This window comes from Ziziphus jujuba, chromosome 6, assembly GCF_031755915.1.
Source record: "Ziziphus jujuba cultivar Dongzao chromosome 6, ASM3175591v1".
In the NCBI taxonomy this organism is placed as follows: domain Eukaryota; kingdom Viridiplantae; phylum Streptophyta; class Magnoliopsida; order Rosales; family Rhamnaceae; genus Ziziphus; species Ziziphus jujuba.
Genome location: NC_083384.1, coordinates 28,862,226 through 28,881,502, shown reverse-complemented (window position 1 = coordinate 28,881,502; position 19,277 = coordinate 28,862,226). Strand labels below are relative to the sequence as shown.

At 35.7% G+C, this 19,277-nt stretch overlaps 1 protein-coding gene and 1 pseudogene across 1 annotated transcript; one reads left to right on the top strand and one right to left on the bottom strand.

The window, feature by feature from the left end:
• Window positions 1–595: 595 nt before the first annotated feature.
• Window positions 596–12,299, top strand: LOC132804055 (cell division control protein 48 homolog C-like; annotated as a pseudogene).
• A 1,777-nt stretch (window positions 12,300–14,076) lies between these two features.
• LOC132804054 (uncharacterized) lies at window positions 14,077–15,186 on the bottom strand. Its single transcript, XM_060817946.1, has 2 exons — window positions 14,454–15,186; window positions 14,077–14,351 (listed from the first exon to the last, which is right to left on the bottom strand). The coding sequence occupies exons 1-2, from the start codon at window positions 15,184–15,186 to the stop codon at window positions 14,077–14,079; spliced, it is 1,008 nt and encodes a 335-aa protein (XP_060673929.1).
• Window positions 15,187–19,277: the final 4,091 nt, after the last annotated feature.

The following is a 19,277-nucleotide window of genomic DNA, read 5'->3' as shown; positions in this document are numbered from 1 at the left end:
ATTTTTTTATTTTTTATTTTTTATTTTTTATTTTTATTGGAGGGGGAGGAGGGTGGGTGCGCGATGGGTGAGAAAAACAGGTTTTAGTTTTGCAACTTCAATTTTATATTCCAATCTCCCAATTTTAATATCTTCAAAAAAAAAAAAAAAATCGAAAGAGTTTGAAAAATGAAATAGTTAGATTTATCAAATTATTTTATTATAATGAACTGAATTAATTTCCTAAACCAAGGAGGGTTTTTCTTATTTTTTTGTAATAAACAAAATAAGTTAATCATAAAGGATACTAATAATTAGGAAAATAAATAGATGAAGATAAAACACAATAAAGGATCCTTCCCCATGGTAAAATGTCCACAATTTATGACAATTATCTAACAGGTATAGGATTTTTTTTTCAATAAAAAAAAAAAAAGAAAAGAAAAAAGAAAGAAAAAGAAGCTATAAGTAAGTGAATTCATAGAGAAGCCAGAAGCTTGCGCGTAGAGACAGATCAGATATTTGACAGACATGGCGCGGGTAAAGATGAGCTCGGCAGCAGCAGCAGCTAAAAAAGACCTATGCCCTCGGTGTACTGCTACTCCCCTGAAAAAATTTAAACACGGCTGACCTACTAACGCCAATTTGTTGGCCTTTGAAAGCGGCTGCAGTTGAAGCTCAATATACACCTTACAGATCAAAAGTGGCAGCAGCAGCAGCAGCAACTCGGATTATTCCACCAATTCCCAAACAAGAAAAAGTAGGACCTAGATTTAAGGACTTTGGTGGAATGGATGCTCTGTTGAAGGAGATTCAGAATACTTTGATTTTGCCTTTGGTCATGCATCAGAAGATGCTGTCACTCTGAACCAAGTTGAGGACCGGCTTTCTTTTCCATGACCCTCCTGGCTGTGGCAAAACCACTTTGGCCCATGCCATTGCCAATGAGTTAGGAGTCGAATTCATAAGATTTGTGCAACTGAAGTACTCTCTCAGGACACAGGTACTAATTTCATATATATATATTTTTATATATACACATATCGATAATTGGCATTGTTAGTCCGTAACTATACTCATATTTGCATTTTGGTATTTGAACTTCGTTTCTTGTTACTTTGATTCCTCAACTTCATATTTTAATGCACTTTGGTTCTCAAACTATTTTTTAATCTAATTTTTAGTAGTTTTGAAAAATGCAATACATTTACTGTAATAATTTTGGTTTTTAAACTATTTTTTAATCTAATTGTTAGCAGTTGTGAAACATGCAGTAAAGTATATTTACTGTAATAAAAAAAGACAAAATTAGAAAATCAAACTACTCCATAAGATTTGTACATGTTGCTCAAATGCAATTTATATCTAAAAACTATTAAAAATAGATAAAAGAATTGGTAGGAATCAAAATGCATCAAGAGTTAAAATTTAAAAATCAAAGTGCAATATAAGTATATTTCATGGACTAACTGCGCCAATTAGCCAATATTTATATATACACATACATATATACACCCTATTTTATCTTCATGATGATTTACTATTATTATTATTATTTTTAAGAAAAAGTTAATGATTCGAAAGCTTACGGGTGTATTATATTTATCAAACTATATTAACATTCCTTTCAATGTTAATTGTTTTAAATGGTTGTCAATGTAACTAAAACTAATATTATATTAAAAATTTTATGCTATCAGGAAGTGACTTTATTTTGTATATTAAAAGTTATGTTGCTAATTCTTTATAACTTGTTACTGTCAAAATTATATCTTTTTTAGATAGTGCATGGGTTGACGACGTTTTTAGCTTAACCCAAAATAAACAAACAGTTTATATATGATTTGGTGCTGCTTCGCAATTCAGGTGGCTCAGATTACAACATACGGAAGCTTTTCAAAGAAGCTTACGAGACAGCACCTTCAATTGTATTTATTGATGCAATTGGTTCAAAAAGAAAGGATTTATGGGAACAGACGAACAAGCGGATTGTGACACAATTGATGAGTTGTATGGATGAATGTCACAGGCATTCACAATTGAAGACCGGAAAAGATTCCGGCTACGTTATCGTGATTTGGGGATACAAATTTTCCTGATGCTCTCGATCATGCTCTAAGGAGAGCCGGGAGATTCGAGAAGGAGTTTCTTTTGGGTGCGCCTGATGAAAATGCCAGAGCTGATATTCTTTCTCATAAGCTACCACCTGGAGGCTCCTTTGATGTTATGAAGATAGCAAGGTCTACTCCATGGTATGTTCCAGCTGATTTTGATTCCTTGCTTACTGAGGCCACTTACATTGCCTTGGGGAGGCTTACAAACTGCTGCAGGATCAAGTCTGAAGCTTGTACAGATGATCAGGAGGATAGTGTTAGGAAATTGTGTTGTGTGACACACAATTACAGTTGAAGTCGAAATTATAAAAAATATTCAAATAAAATACATACAAAATAATTGGTAATTGTAGAAGGATTTAATTATAGCAAAAGTATATAATAATTTCTCTCTAAAATAAGAAGAACATAATTGACTATATCCTTTATCTTATAATAGGAGAAAACACACTCTCTCTACAAAGAAAAGACATAAATATTTAGGAAAAACCCTTTCTTCATTCTCTCTCTAATATTCTCCTCCTCTCTCTTTGCTTCTCATGCCAAGAAATGGAATACAAAGGAAAGACATAAACATTTAGGAAAGATCCTCTAATTCTCTCTCTAATACTCTCCTTCTCTCTCTTTGTTTCCATGTTTCTCACAACAAGAATGGAATTGGCTTGTACATGAGAATGGGATCGGCCCTTCTTCAAAATGGGATGATTTTCAAAGTGAGGATATGTGCATATTTATAGATGCATATGGGTAGTAGATTTCAAATTGAAATTGAATTCAACTTGAATTTGAATTCTCTTTTGGTGGAATTTAAATTGAAATTGAATTCTCCTAAAGTAGTAGAGTTCAAATTGAATTTGTCCTCTATCTTGCTACCTTTCCACTTCAGTCAACAAAAGTGGCTTTACCTGCACATATCTCCCATTTAAAGTCACTTTTGTTATAACCCTTCTATCATTTCTACTTGCCATTTCATTCCTATGCTACTCATGTTTCTGCCAGACCAATAGAAGATCTACATTACATAAACTTGTCAATCTGACAGTAAAGTCTGATCCTCCATAACATAATGCAACACTTAAGGTATCCTTCACATATCTAAGGATCCTCTTCATAGTATTCCAATACTCTTTACCAGGATTCGCAATGTATCGACTACCCGCTCCCACTGCTTGTGCAATGTCTGGTCTTGTGCATACCATAGCGAACATTAAGTTACCCACTGTTGATGTAGACGATACTCGAGACATTTCCATCCTCTCTTTTTCACTGCTAGGGCTTGTACTTGAGGATAACTTGAAATTAATAGGAAGAGGGATAAGAATTGGCTTATAATTTTGCATGTTGAAACACTATAAAATTTTCTTCAAGCAATTCTTCTAAGAAAGCCAAATCTTCCTATTATTTCTATCTCGGTAAATTTGCATCTCTAGAATCTTATTTGTTGGTCCCAATTTCTTTATTTCAAACTCCCTAGTCAACTGTGCCTTTAAGTCTTTAATACGATCTTTGTTAGGGCCTACTACCAACATGTTGTCAACATACAACAGCTAAAAAATAAATCACCATCACCAAATCTCCTGTAATAAGCACAAGGATCTGAACTAAGTCTGTTGTATCTAAGTCTTATGATGAAGGAATCAAATCTCCTATGCCAACATCTCAGCACCTGTTTGAGATCGTATAGAGATTTGTTCAACCTACTGCAAACCAAGTTCTCTTTTCCTTTTTCTTCAAAAACCTCTTGGTTGGAGCATGTAAATCTCTTTTTCATGTTTTCCATGAAGAAATGCAATTTTCACATCTTTGCTGATTATTAACTTGTGGGCAGTGGGATCCCACAGGCAGTACTCCTTAACTACATCAGCATACCTTAAGAAAATACACTTTCTGGATTTTGGATCCAGCTTTGATGTTTCTTGGGTGTTATACATAACATAAACAGGACTTCCAAATATATGTAAGTGAGAATAATTAGTTAGTTTACCGATCCACATCTCCATCGATGTTTTCAAATTAATTGCGGTTGATGGTGACTGATTGACACATAACAGGCAGTTTTGACTGCTTCTACTCAAAATGACTTGGCCATCCCTACAGTTCTCAACATCACTCTTGTCCATTCCAATAAAGTTCTATCATCTGCTCTACTACTCCATTTTGCTATGGAGTGTACGCCACCGTGAACTGCCTCTTGATACCTTCTTGTTGATAGAAGCTATCAAATTCTGCACCAGTATATTCTCCTCCATTGTCCGTCCTTAAACACTTGATCTTCTTCTTAAATTCAAGTTCCACCCGCGCTTTTAATATTTTGAAAACTGGAAATACATTTGCTTTCTTTTTGATTGGGCACACCCAACATCTCCTGTAGTAATCATCAATAAAAGATATGAAGTATTTTGCACCTCCTAGGGACAGAGCTGGTGCTTACCAAATATCAAAATGGATGAGCTCTAAAATAGCTTTGCTTCTAGCATTAGAACTGCTAAACTTTAATCTGTGCTGCTTACTAATAACATGATGCTTTCAAAATGGTAATGAAACCTTTTTGAGCCTTGAAAGAAGCTTTTGTTCAGCAAGAATCTTTAAATCTCGTTTCGATATGTGGCCAAGCTTACAGTGCCACATTATCATTGATTCTTCTGTAGAACTTCTCGATGCAGTAGATGCTTCTCCTTTTTGTTGTGTTTCTCCTTTAAGCATGTACAGATTTACAGCTATCTTTTTCGCTTTCATCACCACAAGCGCGCCTTTAATTATTTTCAACATCCCATCTTGAATATGGGTTTTTACACACACTATTATCTAATTGTCCCAAAGACAATAGGTTTTTCTTTAGGCCTCGTACAATTTTGTGAGAATGTCCCAAATTTCTTTTGCCTTCTTTTTCTCTGCCATGCTTGACAATACTTTATTGGCTAGTACTAAGTACAGATTAGCAATAGCATTGCCATCGATCTCATTCCACTTGCCATAGTCAACGATCTCCATGGGCCTTTCTTCAATTGCTACCAAGCAGTTATCTTCTCTTAAAATTGCTTTTATTCTCATTTACCAAAATGAAAAACTATTCCCTTGAATTTTTCTATTTCATACTTTGCCGCCATTGTTGAAAATGCCTATGAACCAGGCTTTGATACCACTGTTAGGAAATTGTGTTGTGTGACACACAATTACAGCTTAAGTCGAAATTATAAAAATGAGAAATTTGCATATAAAATATTCAAATAAAATACACACAAAATAATTGGCAATTGTAGAATGACTTAATTATAGCAAAAGAATATAACAATTTCTCTCTAAAATAAGTAAAGCACAATTGACAGTATCCTCTCTCTTATAATAGGAGAAAACATACTCTCTCTACAAAGGAAAAACACAAATATTTAGGAGAAACCCTTTCTTCATTCTCTCTCTAATATTCTCCTACTCTCTCTTTGCTTTTCATGCCAAGAAATGGAATACAAAGGAAAGACATAAATATTTAGCAAAGATCTACTATTTCTCTCTCTAATACTCTCCTTCTCTCTCCTCTAATTCTCTCTCTAATACTCTCCTTCTCTCTCTTTGTTTCCATGTTTTTCACAACAAGAATGGAATTGGCTTCTACATGAGAATGGGATCAGTCCTTCTTCAAAATGGGATGATTTTCAAAGTGAGGAGATGTGCATATTTATAGATGCATATGGGCAGTAGAGATCAAATTAAAATTGAATTCAACTTGAATTTGAATTCTCTTTTGATGGAATTCAAATTGAAATTGAGTTCTTCTAAGGTAGTAGAGTTCAAATTGAATTTATACTCTATCTGACTACCTTTTCACTTCAGTCAACAAAATGAAATAATGAGGGCAAGGTTAATCAAAAGAAAACAAGGTATGAAGGATTGAAATTGATTTGGAATGAAGGTGTATCTCGGCTTTGATGTAATAAGCTGCTGAAAAAATTGTAACAAGGCCGGTTTTAGTGTTCTCTTGGTTTCAAATGGAAACTAAGGTATATTTCTTCAAAATTCAAATATATTCATTCATTGAAATGTAATACATATTTGTAGCATACAAAATAGGTACGAAAGCACATCATGACCGGTTTTAAGGACCAATACAAACAAGTCCTTCATGGTGAAGCAAAACCACATGTATAAAGTAACTTTGCCACATGCATCATGGTTGGTTGACAAGTGTTGCTGCCTCATTAGTTGCTTAATGGTGAAGTAGTCCTCATGCATGATGACACATGTCCTTTCATGCATTGGTTGAGAGAGAGGCCGAATGGTGAAGCTCCATGTCACCAAGTAGCTTCCATGTTACCATCCTTATCACCAAGGTGCTTTCCATGTCATCTAGGTGCTTGGTTTTTCCTAAACCCTAATTTGGCTAGTATACTTTAAACAACATATTTTGGTGTGTTTGTGCGCCAAATTATCTAGCCTAGATTACATAATTTGCTAGAATTAAAAATACAAGCCAAATATGAAACAAACTAGGTTAATGATTTCGGCCAAGGCATTTCAGCTTTTACCTTGCCTTGGTCTCAGGTTTGTATGTTTCATGGCTAACACTTGCCATGATTCTCTAACACAAAAATGGATTTACCTCCACAGATAGGTGGTGGATGAAACCACGGTTGCATAAAGCAGTGGACTATCTTACTATTACCATGGATGATTTTGAGGTGATGATTTATTAAAATTTCTTTAGCAATATTATAGTAATAGTTTAGATATCGAATTCAAGATCATTCTCTTAGGACTATCCCCGAGGGGACATGATGATGGTAGCTGCTAACTTTTTATATGATATATGTCTATATATGCAGGAAGCAATGAAAAAGGTTCAACCTTCTTCTAAAAGAGAAGGCTTGTCCACCATTCTTGATGTAAAATGGGAAGATGTTGGAGGGTTAGATGATATAAGGCAGACATTTGATTGATTTATTGTCAGTTGTCTTAAGTATCTTGAGCAAAATAAGGTATAATTAATTTTCTCAATTTCCCTGCAATGCAATGTATATATGCATGATGATGAATTAGAAAAACAATAGGCTATGTTACTATAAGGCTACACTTGCAACACATTTAGGAAGGCTAGCTAAAAAGCTGGTTCCTGTCATGGCTCTTATTAATTCTCTCATTTGTCACCCAATAAATATTATTCAAACTTAATTTCAAAACCAAATGATGAAGCTGTGAATTTTGTTTGCTTTCTTGACTAATTCACTTAACATACCTACCTTTTGTAGATATGTGGAGGGGACATAGAGACACGATTTTTACTATTTGGGCCTCTAGGATGTGGAGTAAAACACTAATAGCAAAAGCTGTAGCTAATGAAGCAGGAGCTAACTTCATCTATATCAAGGTTTGTACATGTCTTGGATTTTGATTTTATTTTTCATTTTGAAAAACTAGTATTGATTGATTAACCTTGGCTTCCGTTAATGGTACCTAGGGTCCTGAACTTTTCAATATGTGCTTGGAGAAAGTGAATGGGCAGTCCGGACCTTATTAAGCCGTGCAAGGGCATGTTCACCATGCATAATTTTCTTTGATGAGATTTGTACTTATTTTATTATTTCATCTCACCAAACATAAAGCCAATTATTGTTAAATCTATAAATGGTTGATTGGGAGAATTTCAATTTCTAGGTTTGAGAACTGGATTTAAAATATTTATTATATATTGAAGAACTTCTACTATTTGGCTCTCTCCTTGAAGAGCAAAATGGGGTGTAGTGTAACACCCCACACCCAAAAAATGCACCTATTGAGAAGTTTGACTAGGTTTGACTAAGTTTGACCGGGTTGATCAAGTTTGACCAAGTGAATAGTATGGGTCCAAATTTGATTGTTTCTATCATTTATATTTTAGTTTGACCGAGGTATCATTGGATAAAGCTCATCAATACGAGTTTAAAGATTAGCGGCATGCCAAATTGCGAGCTACGAATCAAAAGTTACGGTTCTATGAAGTTCAGTTTCAGTATTTTATCTGTGTCCAAACCAGTCCAAGTGTTTTTGTCTGATAGCAACCCCAGGCTTATAAAAGCCTCGTTTTGTGTGCCAAAGAGAGTCCCAAAACCCTAGAGCTCCCTTTTCCTTCACGAAACCCGAGGAAAAACACCCCAGCCTTTGGACCCAAACTAGGTCAAAACGACCCGTTTTTACCCACAACCGGGTTTACGCCGTTCAACCATATCCGGCCACCACCTTGTTACACGCGCCGGCCAGAGAGGAGCGGAGGGAGGAGGCGAGCTCGGCCCTAAAATTTTCCGGCCACCGGATGCGCCCAGATAGAGCCGGCGAAGCTCGACGGCCCGAGTTTTTCTTTCTCCTCGATTTGTGTGTTTTCCGGCCAACCCAACTCACCCCATACCTCTATCCCACCATTTTCGACCTCTCTGAGCCCATTTCCGGGGTTAGATTGCCCAAAATCCACACCGTTTGAGAGATCCCTCAAGTTTAAACTCGGCCGAAACTTTACCTCGATTTTCCGGCCACCGGAGGAGTCACCGGACCAAGGTAAGGCCACTGGTGAACTCCTTGTCTCTTGGGCTTTCCATAGACATATAATTTATGAATTTTGGAGATCGTTTGGTAATTTTCCTATTTTCGGGTTATTTTATTAATCTTTCGGATAAAATTAGACTGTGTTTGGACAAAAATTGGTCAAATCAGTTGAAATTGGAGTTGGATTAGTGCAATTAGATATTATTGGAACCTTTTTGGTGGGTCAATAGCGAAAAATTAGGCTTAGGGCAAAAAGCCCCAATTTGGAGTACCGGGTCCGAAGGGGACACGGTATAATTGGACCGCCCGGTGTCCAATTTCGAAAATTTTAGAGTTCAAAAAATTATTGTAAGGCATTTGGATTATAATAATGCCTTTAGTTTAGTTATTGGAGCCTGAGAAATATTTTTATATTATGACAGGCACTGTTACTGAGACCGGAGGTGAGCCTGCAGGAGAGCGGAGTTGAGCAGCATCTATACTGTGAGTGGTTATATTGTTTAAATTATTTTGGGCATATTATAATATGTATGTGTTTTGAATAATTTGGCATATATACCGTTTGATTGAAATGCTTGCTTTATACGTATATATAATATCTGCTTTCACTTATACAAGTTATCATTTTATGTGGATTTTAATAAGATTTTCAGTGATTTCTAAATTCGATGAGTTCATAGTGAACTTGTAAATTATGTTAATTAAATATTCTGGTATTTGAATTGAGATTTCAGATTATTTTGGAAAGTATTTGATTTGAGGAGCAGAGTGAAAAATTTATATTGTTTTAAGCATGTTCAAGTATTTTCAAATTTTATATGCTTAAAATTGGATTATGGTGACTATAAATTCACTGTGTTATTTATGGTTTTATTTGAAGTTGATGAATTGGAATTTTTTTTAAAATATTTCAATAAGCGGTGGAACTTAAATAATAAATTATGATTTACGATACAGTGGAGTACTGTATGGGTCATGTTTAATCGATGTACCATATAGTATCAGAGGTTTGGTTTAGTATTATATTATATTACAACGCGCTGGGTTGCCATGGTGCCATGAGGTTGGTTTCATCCAACAGTTTATTATTACCACGGACTGTGAGGTCGGGTTTAACTGACGATTTATTATTATTGCCACAGTACCGTGAGGTTGGTTTCATCCAACGGTTTATTATTGCCATGGACCGTGAGGTCGGGATTAACCGACGGTTTATTTATTTATTATTCCCACGATACCTTTCGGATATTGAGGATCGTGAGGTGGGTGAATCCCATGGTTTACAGTTTAGTACATCGAATGGTAAATTGCATATGTTTAAATATATTGTTGGTTTTAAAAAAAAAATGGTGGTTATTGCTACACTGTAATAATTATTTTGTGGATTTGTGTGTATAATATGTTCATGCTCAATTCTTATATCTCGATTAAGACATTTTATAATATTGTAATGATCGTTCATTTTATACTTTTGAGCATCGATTTTATGATATTGAATGGGGTACAAGTTTGGGTCTTGTGAAATGATTTTAAACGGGGAACTTTTCTAACGAGAGGAATGAGAGGTCTTGAGAGAAAGATTTTTGCTGAAGTAAATTATTATTTTCCTATTATAACTATGCCACTCACTGAGATTTCCTTATCTCACGTTTTATTTGTTTTAAATTCGTTCCCCTAGGCTCAGGCAGTTAGTAGCAGTCTACCTCGCACACCGCTCGTTACTTCGTTCTTCCGCGACAGCAGCAGTACTTATCTTTCTTATCTTATCTTATCTTTTCAGACCCGTTTATTACTTATTTGCACTCTCAGACTTCGTTTACACTCTTAGAATGCTCTGATATTAAATTTGGGACTCTGTAGAGACCACGGTATTTATGTTTTTGTTATGGCCTGTAGTACCTTAGGCCGGTTGTGGACTTTTATGCTGTTGTGGATTTATTTATATTTATATGTTGGGGTATTATTGATATTACTTGCGTTGGTTGTCCACGTGTCAAGTGGAGTTCCATTGGATATTCTTAGGAATTGTCCAGTGGTACTTCACCAGGCGGGACCACCAGGGAGATCCTGGAAGGGTCCCCAGGGTGGGTCCTGTCATGTAGTTTTTGATCTTCTCTTTGACAATTGTAGATAGATAGCTTAGCATCAAAGCGGAATGACACCACATGGGGACGGTCGTCTATTCAAGTAGTGACACAGGTGAACTAATTTTGTCTTTTATCCATTTTTAGCATAATTTTTGCAAAAGTACTTCATTTTCAGACTAATAATTCCATATGGTATAATTTTTAACATTGCAGTGCTTACAGTGTTAGATGGCAGAGACCAACGACAGGGTGTACTTGTAATCGGTGCAACAAACATGTAATTAAAGAGAATTTCTTCATTTGTATTATGTGATTCTCTTTTAAGTTGATGTTAGAAATTAAGATTTTCATAATTTATTTAGTGGCTATTTAGTGAATATGCAACATTTTTCTTGCTGAATTGATAACATAGATGAGGCTCTTTTGCGGCTAGGCAAGCTGTGTAAACGTCTTTTTGTGCCTCTACCAAGAGCAGATCAACGCCGCATGATCTTAAATGCTCTTGGAAAAGGGAGACCTCTAGATCCGAGTGTGAATTTGAATGATATTGGATGTTACGAACCTTGTCATAATTTCAGTGGAGCTGATCTCAAATTTCTGGTTAGTTTATATACTTTGTTTGCCTCTAAATCTAAATATGCGTCCATGTAATTAAGGTGTTAATTTGGTTTGTTATGACAGATGAAGAAAGCTATAATGGAAGCTCAGGATGAAGCAATAGCCAACAGTAGTAGCTCAGATACATCCCAATGGACTGTCAAAGTGAAGCACTTCGAGCAAGTCATCACTAAGATCTCTCCATCTGTGTCAGATGAGGTTTGCTTTGTTTTGTTCTTTCTATTTTCCCTTTTGTTTTTTTTAAACAACTAATTGATTAGTAACTTTAAAATTTTTATTTATTTTTCTATTGTTTATCCCATTTGGGGACTGAGCAGGATGTACAACATCATCCGTGGTTGGTGAAAATGCACAAAGCTTACAATAGTTGAAAGTAATCTTAAAACTAAACAAGTTTATTCATGTAGATATTGTAAATATTACACACAAAGCCTTTAAATGTAACCAGATCAGAATATCGGTTACTATTTATATGTAATAACATTTTAATTATTTATATTAATATTATAGTCTGCGCATCTTCTGCTTATCATGTTCTAATGGCTTAATCTCCAGCAAGCGCTGCTTTATTTATTTATTTAATTTCTGCAAACAAAAAACAATTGCAAAAGTTAGTTGGAAGATAATAAGATTTAGATTAGTAAATGCAACAAAGCAGTAATGAAGTATAAGATGTAAGAAAATTAAAGTCGATTAATCTTGAGATGGAGATAATTAGTTAGCAAAAGAACTTGCCTTTCTTCAAACACCTTTTATTGCAGCGGCCTTCATTATCACTCTCACTGTCGCTGCTGCTGTCACTGCAACTGTCATTACCAGAGAGTCCATCCTTTATCCTCTGAAACAGGTTTCTCTCTTTCTTCTTGGTCTTGCCATGGCAAGCCAAGCCATTGCTTGCAAGGTGATGATGGGTGTGGTTGTGGCACTTGGTGTGGTGTGCCTTGTTTATTTTCTCGTCACAGTGAGTCTGAGTGTGGGTTATGGAGGAGGTTGAATGGTTGTGGCATGGCTGGGATTGGGGCTGGGTTTGGGTCTTTGAAACAGCTGGTCAAAGAATTGTTTGAGCATTTCTGCTGGTGGCATGGTTCATTGGCTGGCTTGTGGCATTGGATTGAGGCCATGTTCAAACAAAGGCAAAAGCTTACTGTAGGATTTTTAGAACAAAAAACACAGCAAAAACAAAAGAGAAAGAAGCTTAAACTGGTGTGGTTACTTTTTCATTCATTTCTGGACAAAAATATATAAACAGAAGCTTACAACAGTAAATCACCTACTTTTCACCTACTATTACAGTAATCATACCACCAAAAGACAAGTCATACTTTGGCTACCTAATACAACAGTGTTTTACCAAAAAGCTGAATATAAAGTAACCAACCATCAAAAAGGAACTAAAACACCAACAAAAGTATCATTACACTAACACTTTTCCTTGACACTTTTGCTGGAAACACTAAGATCATTTCTTAATGTTTCAAACATTTTTCTTGGCAAGGCTTTTATCAAAATATCAGCAAGCTGGACCTCAGACCTGCAATGAACCAGCTTCACGTCACCATTTCTTTCAGCTTATAAACTTTGTCTTCCTTTCCTTGAACAACAAAGCTTTCAGGTTATTGAACATACACTTCTTCTTGCAAGTAACCATTTCACATCTAACTGGTAAACTTTCCAACCTTCTTTAGCAGCAAGAGCTAGTAGAAATTTGATTGTCTCATGCCTTGCAAATGGTGCAAACGTATCTCCATAATCAATACCTGATTGCTGCACATAACTCTTATCTACCAATCTTGCTTTATGCTTGTTTATAGTACCATTTGCATTAAGCTTGGTCCTAAAAATCCACTTCACTCCAATTGCCTTTTTGCCTTAAGGTTTGTTCACCAACTCCCAAGTCTTGTTTTTGTTTATCATGCTGATTTTAGTTTCCATGGCTTCTCTCCATTTCTTAAACCGATTTGCATCATAGAAAGTAATTGGATCACACAATGCTAGGTGGCATCTCTCATATATATCTGTCAAGGGTCTTGTATCTCGGACATCAGTTAAAGGTCTTGTACCTCAGACATCATTCAGGGATCTTCTACCTCGGACATCGGTCAAGGATCTTGTATCTCGGACATCGCCAAAGGGTTTTGTATCTCGAACATCGGCCAAGGATCTTATACCTCGGACATCAATCAAAGGTCTTGTATCTCAGACATCAGCCAGGGGTCCTATACCTCGGACATCGGTCAAAGGTCTTCTACCTCGGACATCGGTCAAGGGTCTTTTACCTCGGACATCTGTCAGTGGTCTTTTACTTAGGACATTAGTCAGAGGTCTTATACCTTGGATATTGGTCAAAGGTCTTTTACCTCAGACATCGGTCAAGGGTTTTTTACCTTGGACATCCATCAGAGGTCTTATATCTCGGACATCGGTCAAAGGTCTTCTACCTCGGACATCGGTTAGGGGTCTTTTACCTCGGATATCGGTCAGAGGTCTTATACCTCGGACATCAGTCAAAGGTCTTCTACCTTAGACATCAGTCAGGGGTCTTTTACCTCGGACATCGGATAGAGGTCTTGTATTTTGGATGCTTCTTTCGGATGCATCGGGTAAAGGTCTTGTACCTCATATGCTTCTCTCGGATGCATCGATCAAAGGTTTTCTACCTCGGATGCTTCTCTCGGATGCATCAGACAAGAGTCTTGTAGCTCGGATGCTTCTCTCGAATGCATCAGTCAAACGTCTTGTACCTCGGATGCATCAGTCAAGTGTCTTGTACCTCAGATGCTTCTCTCATATACATCGGATAGGGGTCTTGAACTTCTGATGCCTCTGTCATATACATCGGACAAGGATCTTGTACCTCGGATTCCAATGACATTTTCATCATCTGAATCAGCCTCCTCTTGAATTTCATCATGTTCTGGGATAAAATTCTCTTCTGAGGCTTGAACTTCACTTTTTTTCCAATTCCATTCTACTTCAAAACTTTTATCTTTCATTCCAACATTTAGAATTTCACTTCTATGTTGATCATATATTGTGCAAGACTTATCTTGAAAGTTTAGAGAATATCCATTTTCAAGCATTTGTCACACACTCAACAAGCTTTGATTAATTTCAGGTACATATAACACATTTGAAATGAGTTTAATACCTGTTGAAGTTTCCACAACCACATCTCCGTTGCCTTGCACTTGAATAAAGTCTCCATTTCCAATTCGGACTTTGGAAACAAAGCTTCTGTCTAAGCATTTGAAGAGATCAGCATCATGTGTCATATGTTGAGTGCAGCAACTATCCACTAACCACGCTTCTTTGCTACTATTTTCTGCATAACATGTAGCAACAAACAGCCTTTCCTCACTTTGCCATGCTTCATTAGCAACTTGTACTTGGTGTGCTTGTTGCATTGGTCCTCCTTTGTTTTTGCAAACTTTTTTAATATGTCTAAGTTGTCTGCAAGCTCTACATTGAACATTAGGCCTAAACCAACAATATTTTTCAGAATGGTTGTCTTTTTTGCAATGAGAGCACTTCACAAACTTCTTTCTTTCACCCTCTCTGTTTGTACCAACATCATATCTTCCTTCGTCATTACTTCCTCCACCTTGCTGCTTCCTTTGGTTATTGTTTGTTGGAGCCTTGCCTTTTTGTAGTGCTAGAAAAGCACTTTCTAAAGCCTCTTCTTGTCTTATAGATCTTCTTTGTTCAGTTGCTTGTAAAGCATTAACAAGCTCTGACAAAGAAATCTGATTCAAGTCTCTTGACTCCTCCAAGAATGAAATCTTTGCTTCGAACTTCTCTGGTAAGCTGATCAGCACTTTCTCCACCACTCTTCTGTCTCCTAGCTCCTCTCCAAGAATTCTGATCTGGTTTACTACCTTCATGAGTCTATCAATGAAGTCTTTTACCAACTAAGAATCCTTCATTCTCAAAGTTTCGAACTCCCTTCTTAAATTCAATACCTACATCTGTCTTATTCTTGCACTTCCTTGGAACTCTTCTTTCAGCTTGTTCCAGACCTCTTTGACTGTAGTACAAGCCATAATTCTGGTAAACATCATATCTGAAATACCAGCATGTAAAACAGATAAAGCCTTAAATGTTTTTGCAACCTCCTCACTATGTTACTTTATTTGTGCAATAGTGGGATTTGCCGTCAAAGGGGGAGGATTTCTATTGGTCTCTACAACTTCCCACAAGTCAAAAGCTTGAAGATAAGCTTTCATTTTTATAGACCACATGGCATAATTTTCTCCAAAAAATATAGGATGCGATGGAGCGGAAAAATGAGTTGAAGCTATTTAAAAAAGGAAGGAAAGGTAAAAGGAAGGTTTCTGAATTTTTTTTGCTATTTCACTCATAGCCCCACTAAGATCATTAGAGCTCTGATATCATTTGTAGGATTTTTATAACAAAAAACACAGCAAAAATGAAAGAGAAAGAAGCTTAAACTGGTGTGGTTATTTTTTCATTCATTTCTAGACAAAAATATATAAACAGGAGCTTACAATAGTAAATCACCTACTTTTCACCTACTATTGCAGTAATCATACCACCAAAAGACAAGTCATACTTTGGCTACATAATACAATAGTGTTTTATCAAAAAGCTGAATATAAAGTAACTAAACATCAAAAAGGAACTAAGACACTAACAAAAGTGTCATTACACTAACACTTACTTATAAATTATAATTTGTTCTCTTTGCGTTTTCTGTTGGTGCATATAAGAGGCAGGTTAGCAAGCTCTCAAATAGGAATTGAAGCAAAGTATGGTTGTTTCACATTTTATTTATTTAGCCCTTTAAATCTGCTTTTGCAATGCCATTATGGCCAGAGAAAAAAGCACTTATTCCCTGACTAGAAAGAAAACAAAAACAGGGCATGGCTTTTTTCATTTTTGAATCCAATCTACCTACTGAATAAGTTCCCTACTTGTTTATAAATGTTGATGACCATGACATGTTGGGTATTATACCTTATTTTAATATTTTTTTCATTCAAACAAAATTGTTCTTGGCGATTTTGGGTATAAAAAATGTGTCCCATGCATGCCCCACATTGATTGTCATTGATAACAAAAAAATGTATTGGCCTTTTCTTCTTCTTCTTCTTCTTCTTTTTTTGTCTTGTTTCTTTTAGGGTGGGATGGGGCGAGAAGAACAGGTTCAACCGTTGAAGTTTTGAGACTTCAATTTATATTCCATTCTCCCAATTAAATGGAAGAGCTTCTAAAATGAAATTTTTGGAAAAGGATAATAATAATTTTCATTAAAAAAGATAAACACAATAAAGGACGCAGTATTTTGTTTGTTGGAGATCAACATTACATGTACAAAATCCCTCTCCTATGGTCATACGTTTAGAGCTTGCAAGACCTAAAATAAAAATGATGTTTGAACATGTATATTGCTATTTGTCGCTTTATCACTAGCTAACTATAAAATGATAGTAGTTTTAAAAAATATATATATAATATGGCAATTATTTATTGGTTTTATTTAATTTTTTTTAAAAATTAAAAAGATATGACAATTGTTATTTTAGAAATGTTTATTAGCACCGATATCTTTTAGCTTAAAAAGTCATTCGGGAACTCTTTTTAGAAAATTCCATATGGCAATGACCATAGGTTGTAAGTCCCAGTCAGTCCATATGATAATAATCACTGGTTATAATCCCAAATCCTAATTGGGATCAGGTGTTAACAACTTTTTTCCTAATTTATCAAAAAACTAATTGGTGTTTGATATTCCCAGTTATATAATACACATCTATCAGGAGGGGTTTTTTTTTTTTTTTTTTTGTGTTTTTAAAAAATTTTACGATGTGAATGTAAAGTATTAATTTGGTTTTAATTATCTTTACTAAATAAGTGACACACGTTTTCAAGATTTTACTTATGACTTACTTGAAGCCCAAGTTACGTTGGACCTCTTATATGCATTGCTTTGACATTTAGTAGAGAAGCCGCATGCACATAGAGTTAGTTGACAGACATGGCTACGGAGAAGAGCTTCTCAGTTAGCTGATCAGTCCCGTAGCCAATCGTTCTTCTCAACTTTGGGACCCTTGCTCCAGCTTCAGCTCCATTTATGCCCTACAACTCTTGATTAGTGCGGTTGGCCTTTGGTATACCTTTCAAGTCACACTTCCCCCTCTTTAATTTAGACTAATGTCAATTGCAATATTTACCCAAAAATATCTATATATATATATATATCAATTGAAATACTGAACCGAAAAGCTAACCGGAATGTCGCAGGCCAAGGCTTAGGGATTTGGATGGAATGGATTCTCTGTTGAAGGAGATTCAGAATACTCTGATTTTGCCCCTTGTTATGCCATAGGAAGCTGGTAACTGTGGGATCCAAGTTGAGGACTGGTTTTCTTTTTCATGGCTCACCCGGCTGTGGCAAAACCACTTTGGCCCATGCCATTACCAATGAGAAGAAAGTACCCTTTTGTAATATATATGTTAACTGAAATACTCACTACCAATTTAATTTATATCCATCCATTTTATTTTCCATGAATTAAAAATTTTATGGCAAATAATATAGCTTAATAAGTTCGGTTTCCAATGTTCCTAATAATGTCAGACATTGGAAGTTTTTTTTTAGAAAGTGGGATTGAGGATGGGTTTAGCTTTAACCACAAAACAAACAAGTTATATGCTTCAATTAATATTACTCTGTAATTAATTAAGGTGAATCAGAATACAACTTTGAGGGTGTCTTTCACAGAAGCTTAGAAGACAGCCCCTTCAATTGTATTTATTGATGAAATCGAAGCAATTGCTTCAAAAAGACAGGATTTATGGAACCAGATATACAAGCAGATTGTGGCACAATCGATGTGTTGCATGGATGAATATCACAGGCGCTCACAAGATTCTGGCTACATACTTGTAATTGATGCCACGAATAGGCCTGATGATCTTGAGCCTGCTCTAAGGAGAGCTGGGAGATTTGAAGGCTCCTTTCGTGTTATGAAGATAGCAACCTCTACTCCAGGGTATTTTCCGGCTGATATCGATTCCTTGCTTACTGAGTCTACTTATACTGCCTTGGGGAGGCTTATAAACAAGTCTAAGGAATTTAAAGAAAAGTGGTGGATGGAACGGTGGTTGCATAAAGCTGTTGACAACCTAAATATTACATATGGATGATATTGAGGTGGTGATGATTGTATTAAAATTTCATGGGTTAATATCTATGATCCTGCTAGTTTAGATACCAAGTCAAGTTGCCAACATTTTATATGTGATATATATTTATATATGCAGGAAGTGATTCAAAAGGTTCAATCTTCAAGTAAAAGAGAAGGTTTCTCTACCATTCCTGATGTAAAATGGGAAGATGTTGGAGAGTTGAATGATATAAGGCAGATGTTTGATCCATTTATTGTTAGCTGTGTGAAATATACTTAGCAAAATAAGGTACTAATTTTCTCAATTTCCTACCCATGTAAATATGTATGGTGATGATTGAAAAAAAAACTATGGACTATTTCACTATCAGCCTAAAGTTGAATCCCATTTGGTAAGGCCAGCTATATTAGCTGCTTTTCCTGTTGTGGCTCTCTTTAAATCTTTTATTTTTCACTCAACAAACATTATTTCAAACTACATTTATAGAACCAAATCATAGAGTTAATTTTGTGATACTTTTCTTTAATAATTTACTTAATAAAATTTCTCTTTTTCATCATTGTAGATAAATAGCTTAACAGCAAAGCAAGACAACAGCAGCATGGGGACGCTCGGCTCAGCAAATGGTGACGCAGGTGATCAATCAAACAATCTGCTGAAGACAATAGTCTTGGAACTAATTTTAACAAAAGTATTTAATTTCAGACTAACAATTCCTATATGATATAATTCTCAACAATGCAGTTACTTATAGAGTTAGATGGCAGAGACCAGCCGGAGGGCATATCTGTAATCGGTGCAACAAACAAGTAAAAGAGAATTT